At 36.4% G+C, this 18,497-nt stretch overlaps 1 protein-coding gene across 6 annotated transcripts in view; it reads right to left on the bottom strand.

Annotated features, from left to right (window-relative positions):
* MYO9A (myosin IXA) overlaps nucleotides 1-18,497 on the bottom strand; it is a 321,905-nt gene that overhangs the window by 87,931 nt on the left and 215,477 nt on the right. For all 6 annotated transcript variants that reach the window (XM_027859077.1, XM_027859085.1, XM_027859114.1 and 3 more), the window contains 4 exons: nucleotides 15,090-15,165; nucleotides 12,777-12,920; nucleotides 11,698-11,737; nucleotides 8,098-8,220 (listed from right to left, as the gene is read on the bottom strand). In XM_027859077.1, the coding sequence (XP_027714878.1) occupies nucleotides 8,098-8,220; nucleotides 11,698-11,737; nucleotides 12,777-12,920; nucleotides 15,090-15,165 (383 nt within the window). The remainder of the gene's footprint in view (nucleotides 1-8,097; nucleotides 8,221-11,697; nucleotides 11,738-12,776; nucleotides 12,921-15,089; nucleotides 15,166-18,497) is intronic.

Genomic DNA, 18,497 nt, shown 5'->3' with positions numbered 1-18,497 from the left:
GTGAAAATACGTTTAATATGAATGTAAATGTATAGCCTATATCAGATTGCGTGCCATCTTAGGGAGGGTGGTGGGGAGGAAGGGGAGAAAAAATTTTAAACTCAAAAGCATTTGGAAGTGATTATTGATAAATCAAAATAAATTAATAAAAAAATAAAATGTTATATATTTTTAACAAAAAGAGAAAAAAAAAGAACTAGCTTGTATTCACATGCATTTGCTATATTCCATTTTTTTCCTCTGTATTCCCAGTACCCAGCAAAATGTTTTGGTGTATATGCTTAATAAATGTTTATTGAAATGAGATGTAATTATGCCAATAGCCGAAACACTATTTTTCAGTTTCTTTCAAGTATAATAAATGCAGAATACCATTAACCCATAACATTAGCATTCAAGTAGAATTTCTGTATTTTGTACTGATATGCCACTCTTTCCTGCAACCTTGCTCTTCAACTTAAAGAAAAATGTGATTCCTTTTTAAAAATGTATAGTCTTAAAAAAAAATGATTTGAAGTGCTTCACAGACTCAAATTATTTTCCAAGTCTGCAGTGAGAATGATGAAACATCAAAATAACCTTCTGCATCAATAACAAGCTATATTTATAGAAATCTTTATATTAGTATCACAAATAAGATTTTTTTTTTTTGGCTAGGCAATGGGGTTAAGTGACTCACCCAGGGTCACACAGCTAGTAAGTGTCTGAGGCCACATTTGAACTCAGGTCCTCCTGATTCCAGGGCTGGTGCTCTATCCACTGTGCCATCTAGCTGCCCCCACAAATTAGACATTTTAAGACAGCCTGCAGTTAACTTATTTTTCAAACTAGATTTTTATTGATCTTTTGTTCTTAAATTTTCTAGATTTCAACCTATTTTTCCCTCCCCCCCCCCAAAGAGTTATTCTTTATAACAAAGTTTTTTTTTTAAAGGAAAAAGGGGAAGAAAAAAATTTCCAAAACAAACAAACAAAAAACAAACACCAATCAATACACTGAAAAATCTGACCCATTTTCTGTAGTTAGTTTCTGATGAGTCAATTGACAAAATTCCTCTAGGTTCATTTTTTTTCCCCCTCTGGGCTCATTTCACAAAATAAAGAAAAAACTGTAATCACAATGTTGATATTTAGGAATAAGTCCTTTATCTCAGCTTTAGGAGATGTGGCATTAGTAGTTAACAGGAAAAAAAATTTAACAAGTATACAAAAGGATTTTAGAAAAATGCAGAATGAAAATGACAGATGATTAATATGGTAATATTAACTTTCCTGTTTTCATGACTGTATGTATTTAATAATGAACACTTTGGAAAGAAAATTTTACTACACTAAGAGAAGAGATATACACAAGGATTCTGAAAAAGACAGTAAATATAAGAAAATAATGGTTATTTAACTAATTACTAATTATATTCACTGATAAGCTCTGACCCACAGAACAAAAGAATGGATTTATTTAATCATTAGCTAAAATTTCCACAGATGCAAGAATATCATCTAAGCCACAATTAAATGGAAGCCAACAAAGTCAATCTAAATGACACAGGATTATTTTCTCAAAATTATTTTCCCATGGAATTTGTTGCTAAAATTTGTAGGAATAGTGTGTTAACATGGGTATTCACAGATAGGAACAAATAATCCTGGTTAGAGATAGGAATGAAATTCTTTCATTGTCTGATTTATCTTTAAAGGATTTTATATCTATCTGTCTACATGAGTCTGGAGACCAGTACAATGGAAAAACCATTTCCTGTCCAGGACAGCTTAAGCTAAAAGACAGAGAGGTGTAAGGACACTGGAGTCTGGGCTAGGCAGGACTGCAGCATGGTGGCAGGGAGAGCAGCAGAACCTGGAGCATGACAGTGCCCAGGAAAGGAAAGGGAACCAAGATAGAGTGCTGGGACAGAAAGAAACCCTAGGGGACCCATGAACAGGCGAGAACTGGTACTCTGTCACCACCTACCCAATTCTGGGTTACAGGATCCAGGGTGGAATGGAATAGCCCTAGCTGAGTAACGGGTATAAAACAAATTCTACAAATTAAGCTATCTGACTCTGAGACAGCAACAGAGCACAGACTTAGTTCTAATCAGCACGTAAGCCTGTAGAGGAAAAACCAGGGCAGAAGGCTAAGACAAAAGGGCAGCCAGCTGTCCTGTTGCTCTGAACCTGCAAAACCTCCTAGTGGGCTAACAGTGAAAGAGCCCAGCAACAGTTTACTGAAACTCAACTACATACAAGCCAACGGATGCAAATTTTCATCAGGAACTTGCACAGCTCAGTTCAGGAAGGCAGCGCGACCAGATCTCTCCCTGGATCCCACTACTTTGGAAGCACCAAAAACTTGCAGGCCCTCAGCTGGAGCTGTGAAAGCAGCAGAAGCTCAAGCCAGACATTTCCCAAAGAAGTACACAGAGCCTAGCACTAACAAAAAGTCCAAAATCAAGAAGTAGGCCGAAAGAAAGAGCAAAAACAAACAGGTAACAAGGGGAGGGAAGAAGAAAATTTGGAACTCAAAATTTTATAAAAAATGAATGTTAAAAATTGTCTTTACATGTAATTGGAAAAAATTATCAAATTTTTAAAAAAATGAGCTAAAGGAGATTTTTTTTAAAAAGCAAAAAAAAAAGTTTAAAAACTAAGCAAGAGCAGAACAGGAAAAAATGGGGAAATAAATGAAATATTAAAAAAAACTTCTAAGAGAATTAATAGCTTGGTATAAAATTACAAAACCTCACTAAAGAAAATAACTCCTTAAAAATCAGAATTGGCCAAATGGAAGCTAATGGCTCCATGACACATCAAGAAAAAATTAAAAATAAAACAAAGTCAAAAGAGAGGAAAAATAGAAACAAATGTAAAATTTCTGGTAGGAAAAACAGCTGACCCTGAAAACAGATCAAGGACAGAGAATTTAAGAATCACTGGTATACCTGAAAGCCATGAATAAAAATAGGGCCTAGACATCATATTTCAAGAACTTACAAAGGAAAACTCCCAAGATAGCTTAGAACAAGAGGGCAAAGTAGAAAATGAAAGAATCCTCAAGTCATCTCTTGGAAAAAACAAAGTATGAGCTTAAAAATAATACAACCCACTGGGAGCCAAGATGGCAGAAGGAAAGCAGTGACTTGCTTGATCTCTCCCCCCAAACCCCTCCAAATACCCATGAAAAATGGCTCTAAACAAATTTTAAAGCAGCAGAACCCCCAAAAAGACAGAGTGAAACAAATTTCCAGCCGAAGACAGCCTGGATGGTTGATTGGAAAGGTATATCGCGCCAGGCTGGGAGAGGAGCGCAGTGCGGTGTGGGCGTGCAGGCCATAACAATCCTGGAGCAGGCCTCAGAGGACTGAATCACAGGCAGCTGTGGTGGTTTCCAGACTTCTCAACCCACGAATGCCAAAGACAACTTAGAAGGTCAGTGGGAAAAGTCTGTGACTGTGGTGAGAGAAGGAACTAGGTCTCAGCCGCCCCCAAGGCCGAGGCTGTTTCCTGAGCTTCTGGCCCATAGACTGAGGGGGAATCAAGTGGTTTATCAGAGGGGGATTGCAGGGATCTCTTTGCCAGTGCTGAGGCAGGAATCTCTTGCTTTACCAGTGTTTGGATCTGGGTCGCAGTTCCGAGGGGCTGTCCTGGGGCGAGGAGGAATGCTGGTGCAGTGGAGCTTGTTGTGGTGGTGGAGAGGAAACACCTCGTCCCTTATCATACATACCACCTTGAAAGAACTGAAAATTTTCAGGTCCCTAGAAGTATCTCTGAAAACAGCTGTACAAACCCCGAAGCTTGGGACAGTACATTCTCCACATTGGAAGCAGACTTTTACCTTAACAAAGAGTTTAAAATTCAAGTAATTGGCCAGGATCATGAGTAAGCAGCACAAAAAGAGTCAGACTATATTATCTCACTTTGGTGACAAAGAAGATCAAAACATACAACCAGAAGAAGACAACGAAGTCAAAAGCTCCTACATCCAAAGCCTCCAAGAAGAATATGAATCAGTCCCAGGCCTTGGAAAAGCTCAAAAGGGATTTTGAGAAGCAAGTAAGAGAAGTAGAGGAAAAACTGAGAGTTTTGCATGAAAATCATGAAAAACAAGTTAACAGCTTGCTAAAGCAGACCCAAAATAATACTGAAGAAAATAACACCTTAAAAAATAGCCTAACCCAAATGGCAAAAGAGGTCCAAAAAGCCAATGAGGAGAAGAATGCCCTAAAAAACAAAATTGGCCAAATGGAAAAGGAAGTCCAAAAGATTACTGAAGAAAATATTTCCTTAAAAATCAGAATGGAGCAATCAGAAACTAGTGACTTTATGAGAAATCAAGACACTGTAAAAGAAATCCAAAAGAATGAAAAATTAGAAAACAATGTGAAATGTCTCATTGGAAAAACAACTGACCTGGAAAATAGATCCAGGAGACAGAATTTAAAAATTATTGGACTATCTGAAAGCCATGATCAAAAAAAGAGCCTAGACATCATCTTTCAACAAATTATCAAGGAAAACTGCCCTGATATTTTAGAACCAGAGAGCAAAATAGAAATTGAAAGAATCCACCGATCACCGCCTGAAAAAGATCCCCAAAGGAAAACTCCTAGGAATATTGTAGCGAAATTTCAGAGTTCCCAGGTCAAGGAGAAAATATTACAAGCAGCCAGAAAGAAACAATTCAAGTACTGTGGAAACACAATCAGGATAACACAAGAGTTAGCTGCTTCTACATTAAGGGACTGCAGGGCATGGAATATAATATTCCAGAGGGCAAAGGAGATAGGATTACAACCAAGAATCACCTACCCAGCAAAACTGAGTATAATCCTGCAGGGGAAAAAATGGTCATTCAGTGAAATACAGGACTTTCAAGCATTCTTGATGAAAAGACCAGAGCTGAATAGAAAATTTGACTTTCAAATACAAGACTCAAGTGGAACATGAAGAGGTAAACAGGAAAGAGAAAATCATAAGAGACTTATTGAGGTTTAACTGTTTACATTACTGCATGGAAAGATGATATCTGTAACTCATGAGACCTTTGTCAGTATTAGGGTAGTTGGAGGGGAAAAAATTATATGTACGTATGTATAGATATAGATAGATAGAGGGCACAGGGTGAGTTGAAAATGAAGGAGTCAAATCTGGAGAATAAAATTAAGGGGTGAGAGAGGATTATACTAGGAGAAGGAGAAAGGGAGAGGTAGATCAGGGTAAATTATCTCACAAAAAAAAAAAGAAAAGAAAAGGTTCTTACAGTGGAGGGGAAACGGGGGAAGGTGAGAGGGAATGAGTGAATCCTATTCTCATAAAATTTGACTTAAGGAGGGAATAACATACACACTCAATTGGGTATGGAAATCTGTCTTACCCTATAGGAAAATAGGGGGGAAGGGGACAAGAAAGTAGGGGGATGATAGATAGGAAGGCAAATTGGGAAAGGGGGTAATCAGAAGCAAATACTTCTGAGGAGGGACAGGGTCAAAAGAAAGAATAGGATAAATGGGGGGCAGGATAGGATTAAGGGAAATAATTAGTTTTTCACAGCATGTCTACTATGGAAGTGTTTTGCATAACTGCACATGTATAGCCTATATTGAGTTGCTGGCCTTTTCAGTGAGGGTGGGTGGGGAGGAAGGAAGGGAGAAAATTTGGAACCCAAAGTTTTAAAAACACATGTTTAAAAAAATGTTTTCACATGTAACTGGGAAATAAGAAATACAAGAAATGGGGTACAGAACTGCCCTACAGGAAAACTGAAGGGGAAGGGGATAAGAGAAGGGGGGTAGAGATAGAAGGGAAGGCAGACTAGGGGAAGGGGTATTCAGAATGCATGCCATCTTGGGGTGGGGGTAGGGGGGAGATGGGGTGAAAATTTGGAACTCAAAATCTTGTGGAAGTAAATGTTCAAAACAAAAAAAAATAAATAAAAAATTACCATAATAAAAAAAACAACCCAATAAAATAGATAAGCCATTAGCTAACCTGATTAAAAAAAGAAAACCAAATTATCAGTATCAAAAATAAAAAAGGTGAATTCACAATTAATGAAGAATTAAAAGGATGGTCTTGACAGCTAGATAGATAGGTGATGGATTCAAGAATGCATCCTGAAGCATATTTATTCCTTAGACATGGCTAATGAGGGAATTTCTTTTATTTGATCATATATATTTGTAATGGGTTTTGTTTTTCTTGCTTTCTCAATAGGGATGCTGAAAAAATGTAGATGAGCAAAGCAAAAATGGTTTATTTAATGCAAGTAACAGAAGTTTTCTTAAGAATCCCTAATGTATAATGTGAGATAAAGGAAATCATATCATATCATTAATGCCTACACCCAGAAAGCTGGTGATTTCATGCTGATGTAAACTTTTCAATTCAGACTCCTAATCTTAAGCTTTTTTTTTTTTTGTGGAAACAGTGAACTAGTGAGAGCTGCTTCTCTGGCAAATACATCTATAAGTTTTATGTGCCAAATACAGTTTAGCTGTTAGAGATAATTATTTTTACGTAACTATAAGTCCTTTGAGAATTTTTTTCCTCTTACAATCAATATCATAGTTTGACAACATGCCCAGAAACAGTGGAAGTCCTATGTATGTATACTGACAAAAATTTTAGCATTAAATTGCATAAACCCTTTTCTCCTTTGGTTTCTTCCTTTCAAACTATTAAAAGATTATGGGACACTGAATCAAAAGCAAGACACTTAAGTCTTCAAATGGATCTGTGATCTCATCAATGTGTGAGTTCCCTCCAAAATTGTAGTTCACAGTTCATCGGTGCCTGCCCAACCTGTGTAGCTTTTATCCATGTCCTCCCATCAGTTCAACAGAGGAGGTCCACCCTCAGTGCTGGAGGGTTTGTTTGCTTTCATGGGCAATGAGTTGAGACTGAAACTGAATGGGAGGAGGGCAGTGGGCTGTACTGCCTTTGGAAATTGCCAAACTCCATAAAGACCCCAAGCCTCTCATGGAAACAAAGGTCCCTCTTTTTAAGCGCAGCATTCTAATGGTGTGGCTATATAGCAGTGAAACCTGGAATATAACAGTCTGAAACATCAAAAATAAGTATCATGCAGAAAGCTACATCAAACCATAAAAATGAAAAGTTTCTTCTGAGCCCAAATGCAGATGTCACACATATGAAAGAGTGGACTGGAATAATAGAATATATGGAACGATAGGACTAACATTTACGAATGTTTCCCTTCTTCCCTGAAGAAGAATATATCTTCTTCCCCTTGTCAAAACATTGAGTGGGCCTAAGTCTCTCCTCCTTCCCCTCCTTCGTCAGGGACTAGCTTTTCCTGAAGGGCGACAAAGTTGTCCTTGGGTCTAAGGTGGTATGGGCTTCCCCAATGCAACTTCCCAGTCACCTAAAGACGAAGGGCAGTTGGGGAGTTAGTGTGCCCTTCCCCATGCCCTGCCCTGATGACCAGAAGTGTTTCTATACAGAGATGAAGGGGGCCACAACCAGAGATGCTCAGTGTCACTATTTCCTTTCTGTGTCTCCTTGCTGGGCAAACTCCCTTTTTAAAGCTATTCAAATGCCTTGCAAGTGGTCCATTGCATCCTATTATCAAACATGCCACCTTTGACATGAGAACTAAACACCATTTTAAGACATTATTTTTACAAGTTTTACATGAAATGAAAACCCGAATTTTCTCCTATCTTTACCTCACGTAAGGAAAGTTTTTCTCACAAGGTCTTCCTACTCCTAGGCATAGGTATACAGCTTCCCTTTAATAGTTGAGTCCTTAAACGATTTCTTATAACTAGATACTAACAAGACAAGACCCAGGAACAGTTATACTTTTAATGAACAAAAACCACTGTGATGAGATCTCTAAAAGATAGCATTCTAAATACTTGGTACCTCTTATCAATATAAAAAGGCCAAGAGATACTGAGGAGTCAACTTACCTTTGAGGGAGCTTGAAAAGAACAAATGTAGGAAAAAAGCATGGAAAAAAAGTCCTCTATAATACTGAGTTTGCATTCTAGGCCCATTCTAGAAACATGAAGGACATTTTTGTGATTTTCCAGATCAAACTGAGCTTCTAATTTGGAATAAATAACATGGACATTACCTGAAACTGGGCACTTATGCTAGGGGGCTTCTTCTTCTTGTGCAGATGAAGGAGAGACTTAGTGATGCGATCCTGAAGGGTCAGGTTGGTCAGGTGCTTTAAAGACTTTACCTCTAGCAAGTGCTGGGAAAGGAAAAAAGGAAGGGAGAGAAGGATGGATGGAAGGAAGGAAGGAAAGAAAGATCATTATCAAATTATTAATATAAATATTCTGAATCTTTAAAGTCAGTTTTTCTCTATTTTGGAGTATGAATTATCCTTTCTGCAATAAGTCAATTCAATTAAAGAAGAATTTTAACACAAAATAATGAAGGAATACAGGATTGTACTTTGAAACTTTACACTTTATGCAGTATTAGTAAAGTGCAATTTCTTTCTTTCTTTCTTTCTTTTTTTTTAAAAGAACTTTTTTGCTTCTTTTTTGTTGAGGCAATTGGGGTTAAGTGGCGTGCCCAGGGTCACACAGCTAGTAAGTGTTATATGTCTGAGGCCAGATTTGAACTTAGGTCCTCCTGACTCCAAGGCCAGAGCTCTATCAATTGCGCCACCAACTGCCCCAAGTGCAATTATTTTCACTGGAATAAAGAATTTTAGTTGAAAGAAGTTAAAGGTCTTGTGAATCTAAAACTAAACTACACTTTTGCTAAAAAACAAAAACAAAAACAAAACACTGAAAACTTGGCAAATATAAGAAATGGTTCCTAAGGTAAAAACTTTGTGGCCATTTATAAAATTTCTTCTAATTGTGCTAGCTAATTCAGAAATTCCTGACAGCATAACTCACAAAATCTCAGAAATGAAAGAGGGATAAGCAGTTCATCTCTACCTCGGAGTTATCTGTTGTCAATTTTGGTTCACTGTGGTAAATGAAAAGGGTCAATTAAATAATATTGATTAAGAAATATTTTATGATTCTGTAAAGGAAACAAGACAATCACAGAGGTGTACTTAAATTACGTGTCGAAACCAATGAGGCTAACTGTGATCACAAAGAATAACCAACAGTCCTACTAAGATCAAACAGAACCTTGCTAGTTATAGATACATCAAATAAACTTACTTTTAGAGTGAAACTGGCTATAATTATCACACTGACATGGTATCAATAGAATAAGCTAAACCAAGACGAATTAAAAAGCAATGGAGTCTAATTTCCCCTTTATTGAGTCAGAGTAATCACTGGATTATGGATTTATACCCATTCATTTTATAGGTGAGAAAACAGGCTCAGAGTGGAGGGTGACTTGCTCAAGTTAAAAAGACACAAAGTGGCAGAGCTAGAGCTAAAATTCTGATTCTCTGACTCTAAATCCAGTGTTCTTTCCACTTGAGAGGACTGCACACAAATAAATGGTGAATGAATGGCAATATTCCATGAAAGAAAAATTCACAAAGAAAGGATTAATGAGACAGAGAAATGATAGAGTATCTCAGCTCTGTTTACTTTTATGTTTAATAAAAGGAAAGTGATATTAATGATCTTGTTTACAAATTAAAAAGTTATTTTTAAAGGTAAGATACTCTTAGGTCATTCACTATGTTCACCTATGATATTTTAACTCCTCTAGCACTGTCCCCATCTTCTATCAATCAATTAAACAATAAGCATTTATTATTCACTTACCATCTACTAGGTACTGCACTTGTGGGGCAGGTGGGGAGGGTAACAATCAGACTGCCCTGCATCAAACTACTTTTGGAGCACTGAAAACTTACAACTTCTCAGCTTGTCCTTGAGGATATAATACAACACTCAGTATACCAAGAAAACAGCAGCTTTTTGAGCACCAGCCCAGATCATTCTTCCAGATGTGTGGCAGGGCCTAACCCTAATATCAAGTCTGAAGTCAGGAAGAATAATCAAATGAAAAAAGAATGCCACAATAAAACGCTATTATGGTGGCAGGGACTCCCAAGACACAAATACAGAAGAGAATGACTCCAAAATAACTACAAGCATTACCTCAGATAAAAATACAGCTTGGACACAAATTTAACTAGAAACCAAGAGTTTAAGAGTTAAAAATTAATTAAAAAAAAGCAATGAGAGTGCTTAATGAAACTTGAAGGGAAATATCTAACAGAATATCTAACGGATATGTCTTGGATGTGTGCTGTTTAACATTTTAGTTTTAGTTAACATTTTTACTGGATGAAGATAGGGTGACATGTTTATCAAATCTGGGAGAATTAAAAAGATCTTGACAGGTCAGAATTACTGATGAATCTAAGATGATAAAATTTAATGAGGAAAAATCATTTACACTTAGATTTTAAAAATCAACTTTATAAGTAAGTTCAGTGTGATATGGCAGCCAACAAAGTTAATGTGATATTTGGGACATTAAGAGAAGAGATAATGACCACAGGTAGAGAAATGATAGTTCTTTCTACTGTCCTAATCAGGCTACATCTGTAACATCAAGTTCACTTATAGGAGTCAACTTTTTTGGAGGGTAGAGTGGAAAAGACATGAGATGGAAAAGAGAAAATGACTGTTAAAAAAGCCAACAGGGTAACAAGGCAATGACAAAAGATAATACAAACTAAGGCTGAATTAAGAGAGGCATGATGTTCAGAACATGGGCTGTGACAATCATGCTGTACTTTGCCCTGATCAAACCACATCTCTAAGACTGTGTTCAGTTCTGAGATCTACAATTTAGGAAAACCATTTAAAGAAGGGCAACTTGGATGGAAATGGGAGAAGAAACCATGCTTTTCAAGAATTGTTTGATTGAAGAAGCCTCAGGGCAGATATGAAGGCTATCTTTCAGTATTGGAAGGGCTAACAAATGGAAGGGAGATAAAACTTGTTCTGCTTGAACCTAGAGGGAGGAACAGGGAGAAATGGATGGAAAACTGTAGGAAGGCAGCTTTTTTTTACAACACAGCGAATACTCCTTAATACTCACAGCTTCCTAATAATCTAAAACTGGAAGGGGCTGGCTCAGGAGTAAGGTCTTCAAGTAAAAGCTTTATGGCCACTTGATTGAATACGCCACAGAGGATATTTTTGACTAGAAATGAGATGGGTTTTTGACAACCCTTTCCAATGCTAACCTTGTGTGATGTTGACCGAATCAAAAGAAAATGAATACAGAGTTCAAGACCCAGCTCTGGCATATACCCAGTGTGAACTAGAGCAAGTCACTTAGCTTGATGGTGCTCTAGGCAACTCCTTAAGACTATAAGTTGCAGAGAAACTGGCAACCTGTAGTAGGAATGATGATTTCCTGGACAGGGACAAACTACATTTAATAAGGTCTAAGAAGAAAATATTTTCCTGGATATGTGGTGATATGTTTAAGAGAGGTTTAAATGGGAAATGAGAGTGAAGTTAGAAAGTACAGTATCTATATAAATCTGGTAAACTAAGTACTGTAGGAAGAGCAGCAGCTATGACGTAGAAACAATAGAAATGGAAGTGGAAGGTTTGTGGTCAGTAAGGAATAGCTTTTGTTGACCACTTAGATCTGGTTGCCAAAGGGACCAAGAAAATAAACTAAGTACTCACAACACATATCTTCATTCCTGTATATGCAAAGAATGTTCTATTACCTATTTGAAAAGAAATAGTAAAGTTTATACATAACTTACCTTTGGAAGAGCAGGTTTAGGTTTAAAGTTCTTGTTTCTCCTGAAGACAGAAAATAGAAATAAGAAAAATTATTTTTGGGAGTAGATTTGAAGGGTTCTACATAAGATGCAGACAAATTTTTTCCACGGCATTTGCAGAACCTAGTTTTCCTATTCTGGCTTTAAAAAAAAATCAAAATCCCACATATAAGCCTGGGAAATATTCCTACCTACTTAGGGGGAGGTCCCATTTCATCCCATGAGTTTTCATGATCTAATTAAAAAATGATTACTCATTAGAACCCAGGATATTCCAATGCTTCAAAATTAAATATTTTCCTATATTTTTAACTAGTTTTTTTCACCAGGTCATACTCTTAATGCTATGCTTGATTTAAATAATTAGGTTGTATTTTTTTAAATTATAAGAAATAAATGAGTAGGTGTTGTTGCTCCTCATTCCTGAAGGCTGTCACGTATAAAGCCAGTGGTCAAAGAACATTTAGGGGTAGGGTTTGGAATATGTGCAAATCAGGTTGGTGCTGAAGACTAAAAACAAAACATGTATCTTGTTGAGGCAACTGAAACCTAGGGAAGCATGACACAGTTGTTCATTTGGCTTAACATAAAATTTCAGAGATCAGAGAGTTCTCTGAGACCAAACTGATGCTGGATTACTACTTAGTCAGGCTGCTGGAAAGTACTAAAGTTTGACATTATGATAAACCTCTGAAGATAGAGGTCTATTTAGATCATATATATGGACTCTCCTCTGGGTGGAAGCTGGGGTCAGATTCTGGTCCATATATCTTAAGACATGCAGGAAGAAGCACTCTATTTCTTAGCTGGGCACCTGGCAAAGACCCATCCTCCAGGAATACCTAGAACACTTAGTTTGTCTAATTTTAGCCTTCTACCTCTCCCTGTGAGACAACAAAAGAATGAAGTGGTTCAATTGTAATTTACTAGCTTCTTGGGTTCACATGCTGAACAAATAATTTTTCAGCTCTTTGACTTCAACTTATTTTTATGGTGATGTAACTTCATTAACTTGATTTTCACCCTTTCCATAGTTCAACAGAGAACAGAAATATACTAACATGAGAATGCCATGGGCCCTCTCCAGAAGTTTGCTATTAGTTGAATTAATAAATATTCCGTCTTTATCCAGTAAGGAGCTAGAACTTGACAGTCTGCTCTGTCTGACGCCAGTCCTGCCATTCCAGTCAATGCCAAATGTATCACTGAAAATATAAGAGAGATTACTTTGTACTTTAAAAACCCCCACAAGGAAATAACGACAACTGCTAATATTTACATATAACATTTTAATGTTTACAAAGTTCATTATATCCAGGATATCTCCTACTCTACATCTTCTATTCTTGATCAGGAAAGTAAAACTCTGAACAAAACAGTAAAAAAAATTCAAATAGACATTGTGCCAGTAGGCCACTGCAGCAGCCCAGGAAGGCGTGATCCACGAAAGCTTGACCTAAGGTAGTGGCTATGAAAATGGAGAGGAGGTGGATACAAGAGATTTTGTGGAGGTAGAAATGGCGATATTTGGCAATTCACTAAAATATATGAAGTGAAGGAGAGTGAGAAGTCAAGGAAAACACTGAGTTAATGAACTTGGGAGAGCAGAAAAATCATGGTACCTAAGGAAAAAAATATGAAAATTTGATGGAGAAGAAAGTTTGTGGGTAAAAGTTGAGTTTTCTAACACTGATCATTTCAGGCATCCATAGTCACACTGTGGCATACTGGAGGAAGTACTGGACTAGAATCAAGTTCTAGTTATCTAGTTCCACCTATTCTAATAATTGTGTGACTTTTTTTTTTTTAAGGCAGTTGGGGTTAAGTGACTTGCCCAGGGTCACACTGCTAGGTTAAGTGTCAAATATTTGGTCTGAGGCCAGATCTGAACTCAGGTCCTCCTGACTTCAGGGCCAGTGCTCTATCCACTGTGCTACCTAGCTGCCCCTTAATTGTGTGACTTTCGACAAATCACTTTACCTCTGTTGACTTGTAAAATAAAGGGGTTAAACTAGATGTTTTTGAACATTTCCAGCTTTAAATCTAATCACTAAATGATTTTACTTGTAAGTATTAGGGCTTTTACTAAAAATAAAAGAAACATTGTGAAGCAAGAATGTCATTTCATTCTAAAGGAAAATGGAATTGTGTTGAGTACCAGGAGCTAGGGTTTATCTGTTAAAGCTGAATAATATTTTGGATGTTTTGAGCTCCACACACAGATACCATTTATTACATTAACTCAATATAGCAATGGAAGAAAACTGTCTACATTATTAGTAAACTTGTAACTAAATTTTAATACCAGAGATGACCACTATTTATGAGGCTTAAAGCTTTAGTTGTCAGATGTTTTAATGTTTAATGCTAACCTATAAACTTATTGGGGATCATCTAAAATGAAAAGATGATGTTATGTTCTTCAAGGGGCTCAAACATTTAAAAACTATTCACCTGAAAGCTGAATGGACATACTTCCAAAATTCTGAAAACTGATTATGTGAACTTCTCAGTCCTTGCCTTGGTAAGTTATTTAAAGAAATCTGAGGTTAAATTTTGGTTTTCCAGATTTATTTTATTTTCCAGATGCAAAGAAAGAGTTGCAGGGTGGCTTGTTTTAAGCTGAGACACACTACTGTGGACCAAATTTTCCATTAAAAAAAAAATCCCAACAGATTAGCCCCGGACTTCAAATTTTACAAAGATTAAAAAGTAAAATAACAAATGGTAGAGAAGGGAACAAGCATTTATATAATGCCAACTATGTGCTCAGGGCTTTAAGCATAGAATGTAAAATTTATGAGTATACAAAGATTTATGATTTTTCCATGTAAAGCAGGATTAGGAAAAAAACAGCACATTCATTTTATAAAGCTCAGAAAGCCTTGGATACTTGGAACCTGACAATTCTTTTTCTTGAGAACTGTCTATTCACTTTAGTTATTCCCATTTTATTTATGAAAGCTATCAGAAATGACAAAAGGAAAGATTCCTGAAAACAACAGTACATTTCCCTTATTTTTTTTTGGAGAATTAAACTATTTAAATATGAAATCTCCATTTGTTGTTGTTGTTCAGTCGTTTCAGTCACGCTTGATTCTTTGTGACCGCATCTGGCATTGTCTTTGCAAAGATACTGGAGTGGTATGCCATTTCTTTTCCAGTGTATTTTATAGATGGGGAAACTGAGGCAAACAGGGTTAAAATGACTTGCCCAGGGTCACAAAGCTAGTTAAGTGTCTGAGTCCAGATCTGAACTCAGGAAGATGAATATTCCTGACTTCAGGCCAGGCATTTTATCCATCGTATCATCTAGTTGCTCTCCATACTTACGATCATTTCTGTGTTTCTTAAAAAGAACAAAAAACCCTTACCGTTGGCTTTTCTCATTAAGAGTGTTCACACCTTGGAGATCAGAAAGAGGTGTTCTGGGGCTTTTCCTAGTTATACCTAGGAAATAGAAATAGAAATAGAATGTTTCCAAATGTTACTGATGTGAAAAAAATCTCAAATGCATAAAACCTGTTAACTGCAAGTCAAGTAAACAAAATTTTCTGTCATGCAAACCAGAAATGCAAAAATAATGATCTAAAGAGTAATGATCATTTTTGGATACTAACTAGGTCAAGGGAACTTAAACAGCAAATAATTCCATCTATTCTATGTCTTAATCGTACTGAGTCAAACAGAAAACTGGATAGAAGGCTTCAAGGCACAAAAGTCTATTTTTCATTTTCAAAAATCTACTCAGGAAATTTCCTTGGCAATATTTTATCAATGAACTGAAAATGGCCGACATTCACTCTTACACGTAGAAAGGAATTGTGAGATCAAACTAGGATCCAATTTTTTTTAACTTAGTTCACAGTTCTTTCTGCCATACCTTGTTACCTTTACTTGTACTTCTTTTTCATGTCTTAGTTTAAGGGCTTATCATGATTTTAAAAGCTATGACCCTCCTTCAAATCATGAGATAAAGACAAAAAAACTAGGCGACAATTTTTATCGCATTTGAAAAAACTTATATATAAAATAAAAAATAATCTTTTCATTATTTTACTTTTCATCCTTTCCTTCCTTCCTAAAAAGACATATGATAAAGCATATGCATTCTCTTTTCTTTCCTTCTAGTATTCAAAAGGATGTTAATAACTAACGGATAGCTTAATATCGTCAATCTATTTAGCATGACTGAGGAACACTATTCTGATTAGTCATGTTAACAGCTGCTACATATTTACATGGATTACTAATTTTCAAAGAACGTTAATACAATAAAGTTAGTCAATAAACACAAGTGCCTACTATGTGCCAGGCACTGTGCTAAGCCCTGGGGATACAAAAAGAGGCAAAAGATATTCCTTACCTTCAAGGAGTTTACAATCTAATGGTGGAGACAACAAATAAACAAATATCTACCAACAAGTTATATATATACAGAATAAATAGGAAATTCCTTACAGAGTAAAGGCACTAGAATTAAGAGGAATTGGGAAAAGCTTCCTATAGAAGATTGAATTTAATTGGTACTTAAATAAGGAGGGAGGAATTTAATTGGTACTTAAATAAGGAGGGAGAGCATTCAAGGCATGAGGGACAGTCAGAGAAAATGCCTGGAGCAGAGAGATATAGTGTCTTGTTCATGGAATCACTAGGAGGCTGTTGTCAGTGGATTTATCGGTAAGTGGTGGGGAATAAGGTATAAGAACAGTATAAGAAGACTGAAAAAACAGAAGGGGGCTAGGTTGTGAAGAGGTTTGAATACCAAGCAGAGCATTTTGTATTTGATCCTGGAGGGTAAGTAGCCAATGGAGTTTGAGGAGGGGGGGTGACATGGTTGGACTTGTGATCTGGGAAAATCACTTTTGTAGCTTAACAGAGGGTGTTCGGGGTGGAGTTGAGGGAGAGGGAGAGACTTAAGGGAGATAGACCCACCAGCTGGCTACTATAATAATCCTAGTGAAAAAGATAATGAATTTGGTGGAAGACAGGAAATGGGAAATGGGGTTGAGATGACGATCTACAAAGGTTCAGAATCACTAGGATGTGTAGGGTATGGCTAGACGTGAGAATGTTCATCAGTGAATGTACAATACATGCAATATCAAATAGTTTTATCTTTCTTTGGAATAGCTGATCCTGCCATGTCTCAGTGTCAATTGTGAATAACAATTACAGTTATGCAACAGTCTGTTATCCAGCATTTTGATAATCCAAATTCTCTAGTTTATGCTGTATTTTGGCATAGCCAGATTTTAAACAGCAAATAAGAATAGGCTAAATTATTTGGGAAAATCTAGATTTTTAAACTTTCCTATTAACCTTGAAAAGTTCCCTGAAATCATTTTTAGAAGGAGCTAAGTTTGGTACTGGCTATAGCTCTGTGTGTACAATTTGGAAGAACTCATTTCTAATGTATCCTTATACACTAGCTCTGACTTTCAGCAAGTAAATTACTCTCCTTATGTCTATTTTCCGTCTAGTAAAATAAGGTTAATAATAGCATAAACATTCCAGGATTATTGTGAGGATCAAAGGAAATGCTATTGGCATTTATCAGGCAGCTACGTGGCCCAATGGATATGTCTTTGGGCCTGGAGTCAGAAAGAGCTGATTTCAAAAGTTGTCTCAGATACATTGGTGCAGTATGAACCTCATCATGCATATTATTTTCAGTCTGCCTCACTTTCAAACAGAGATCATAGCTCTTCCTAGGAGGACTGTTTTCAGAATCAAATGAGACATTATTTGTAAAAAGTTTAGCACAAAGGCTTGCCTATATTATGCATTAAATAAATGTGCACATACTTTTTAATTACTACTGGTTTTTTTCTGAGAGGGACTCATATTTTTTATTTTTCAAAAAAATTTAAAAACCTTTTTATTTGTAGTTGAAATTTCTTTTCCTGCTTCTAGCAACCGACTTCACTTATTGAAAAACCAAGCAGTGTGATAGCCATTATGCTTGTGCATGGTGGTCTCAAGATTATCAGGTCTAATGTTATTACAGCACAGATCCAAGGTGTTCTCCAAAATGGTTGCGGCACTTCACAAGTCCAAGAACAATACATTAGTGTATCTATCTTTCCACATGCCCTCCAATAACTGTCATTTCCTTTTCTTTCATGACAGTTAATTTGACAGGTGTTAGTTGGTAACCGAGAGTCATTTTAACCTGCCTTTCTCAAATTATTAGTGATTTGGAATATTTTTTCCTATGACTACTGATGGCTTTGATTTCCTCATCTGAGAATTGCCTAACCTTTGACATATTCTTTGACTGTTGAACAATTGGGGAAGGACTCTTATTTTTATAAATTAGAGTCAGTTCCATATATATTTGAAAAGTGAAGCCTGTATCAGAAAAGCTTTTTTTTAACCAGTTTATTACTTTCCATCTAATTTTCAGTGTACTGGTTTTCTTAGTTTAATAGCTTTTTAATTTTCTGTAATCAAGATTACACATTTTTATCTTCTGTGACCTTCTCTATCTCCTGCGTGGTTCAGAAACCTTCCCTTATCCATATACCTGACAAGTCATTTTTTGACATAGATTCTTAATTTGCTTATGTTATCATTTATGTGTAAAACACAAACTCATTTTGAACTTGAAAAAAAAAGTTCCCTGAAATCAGAACAAAAGAAGCCACAATTCCAAATAACCATAAACAGTTCTTTTTCTGTAAAGGTTTTGACTGTTTGCAAATGTCTAAAAAGACCAGGCTATACTGGTTAGAGTGGCAGGGAAATGTTTAAGGCAAGTTATTTGCTAATCCTAGCCA

The sequence above is a fragment of the Vombatus ursinus genome, unplaced genomic scaffold (assembly GCF_900497805.2).
Source record: "Vombatus ursinus unplaced genomic scaffold, bare-nosed wombat genome assembly UNPS02000749.1, whole genome shotgun sequence".
NCBI lineage: Eukaryota > Metazoa > Chordata > Mammalia > Diprotodontia > Vombatidae > Vombatus > Vombatus ursinus.
The sequence above is the reverse complement of the archived record's forward strand: the minus strand, read 5'-3'. Positions and strand labels throughout refer to the sequence as shown.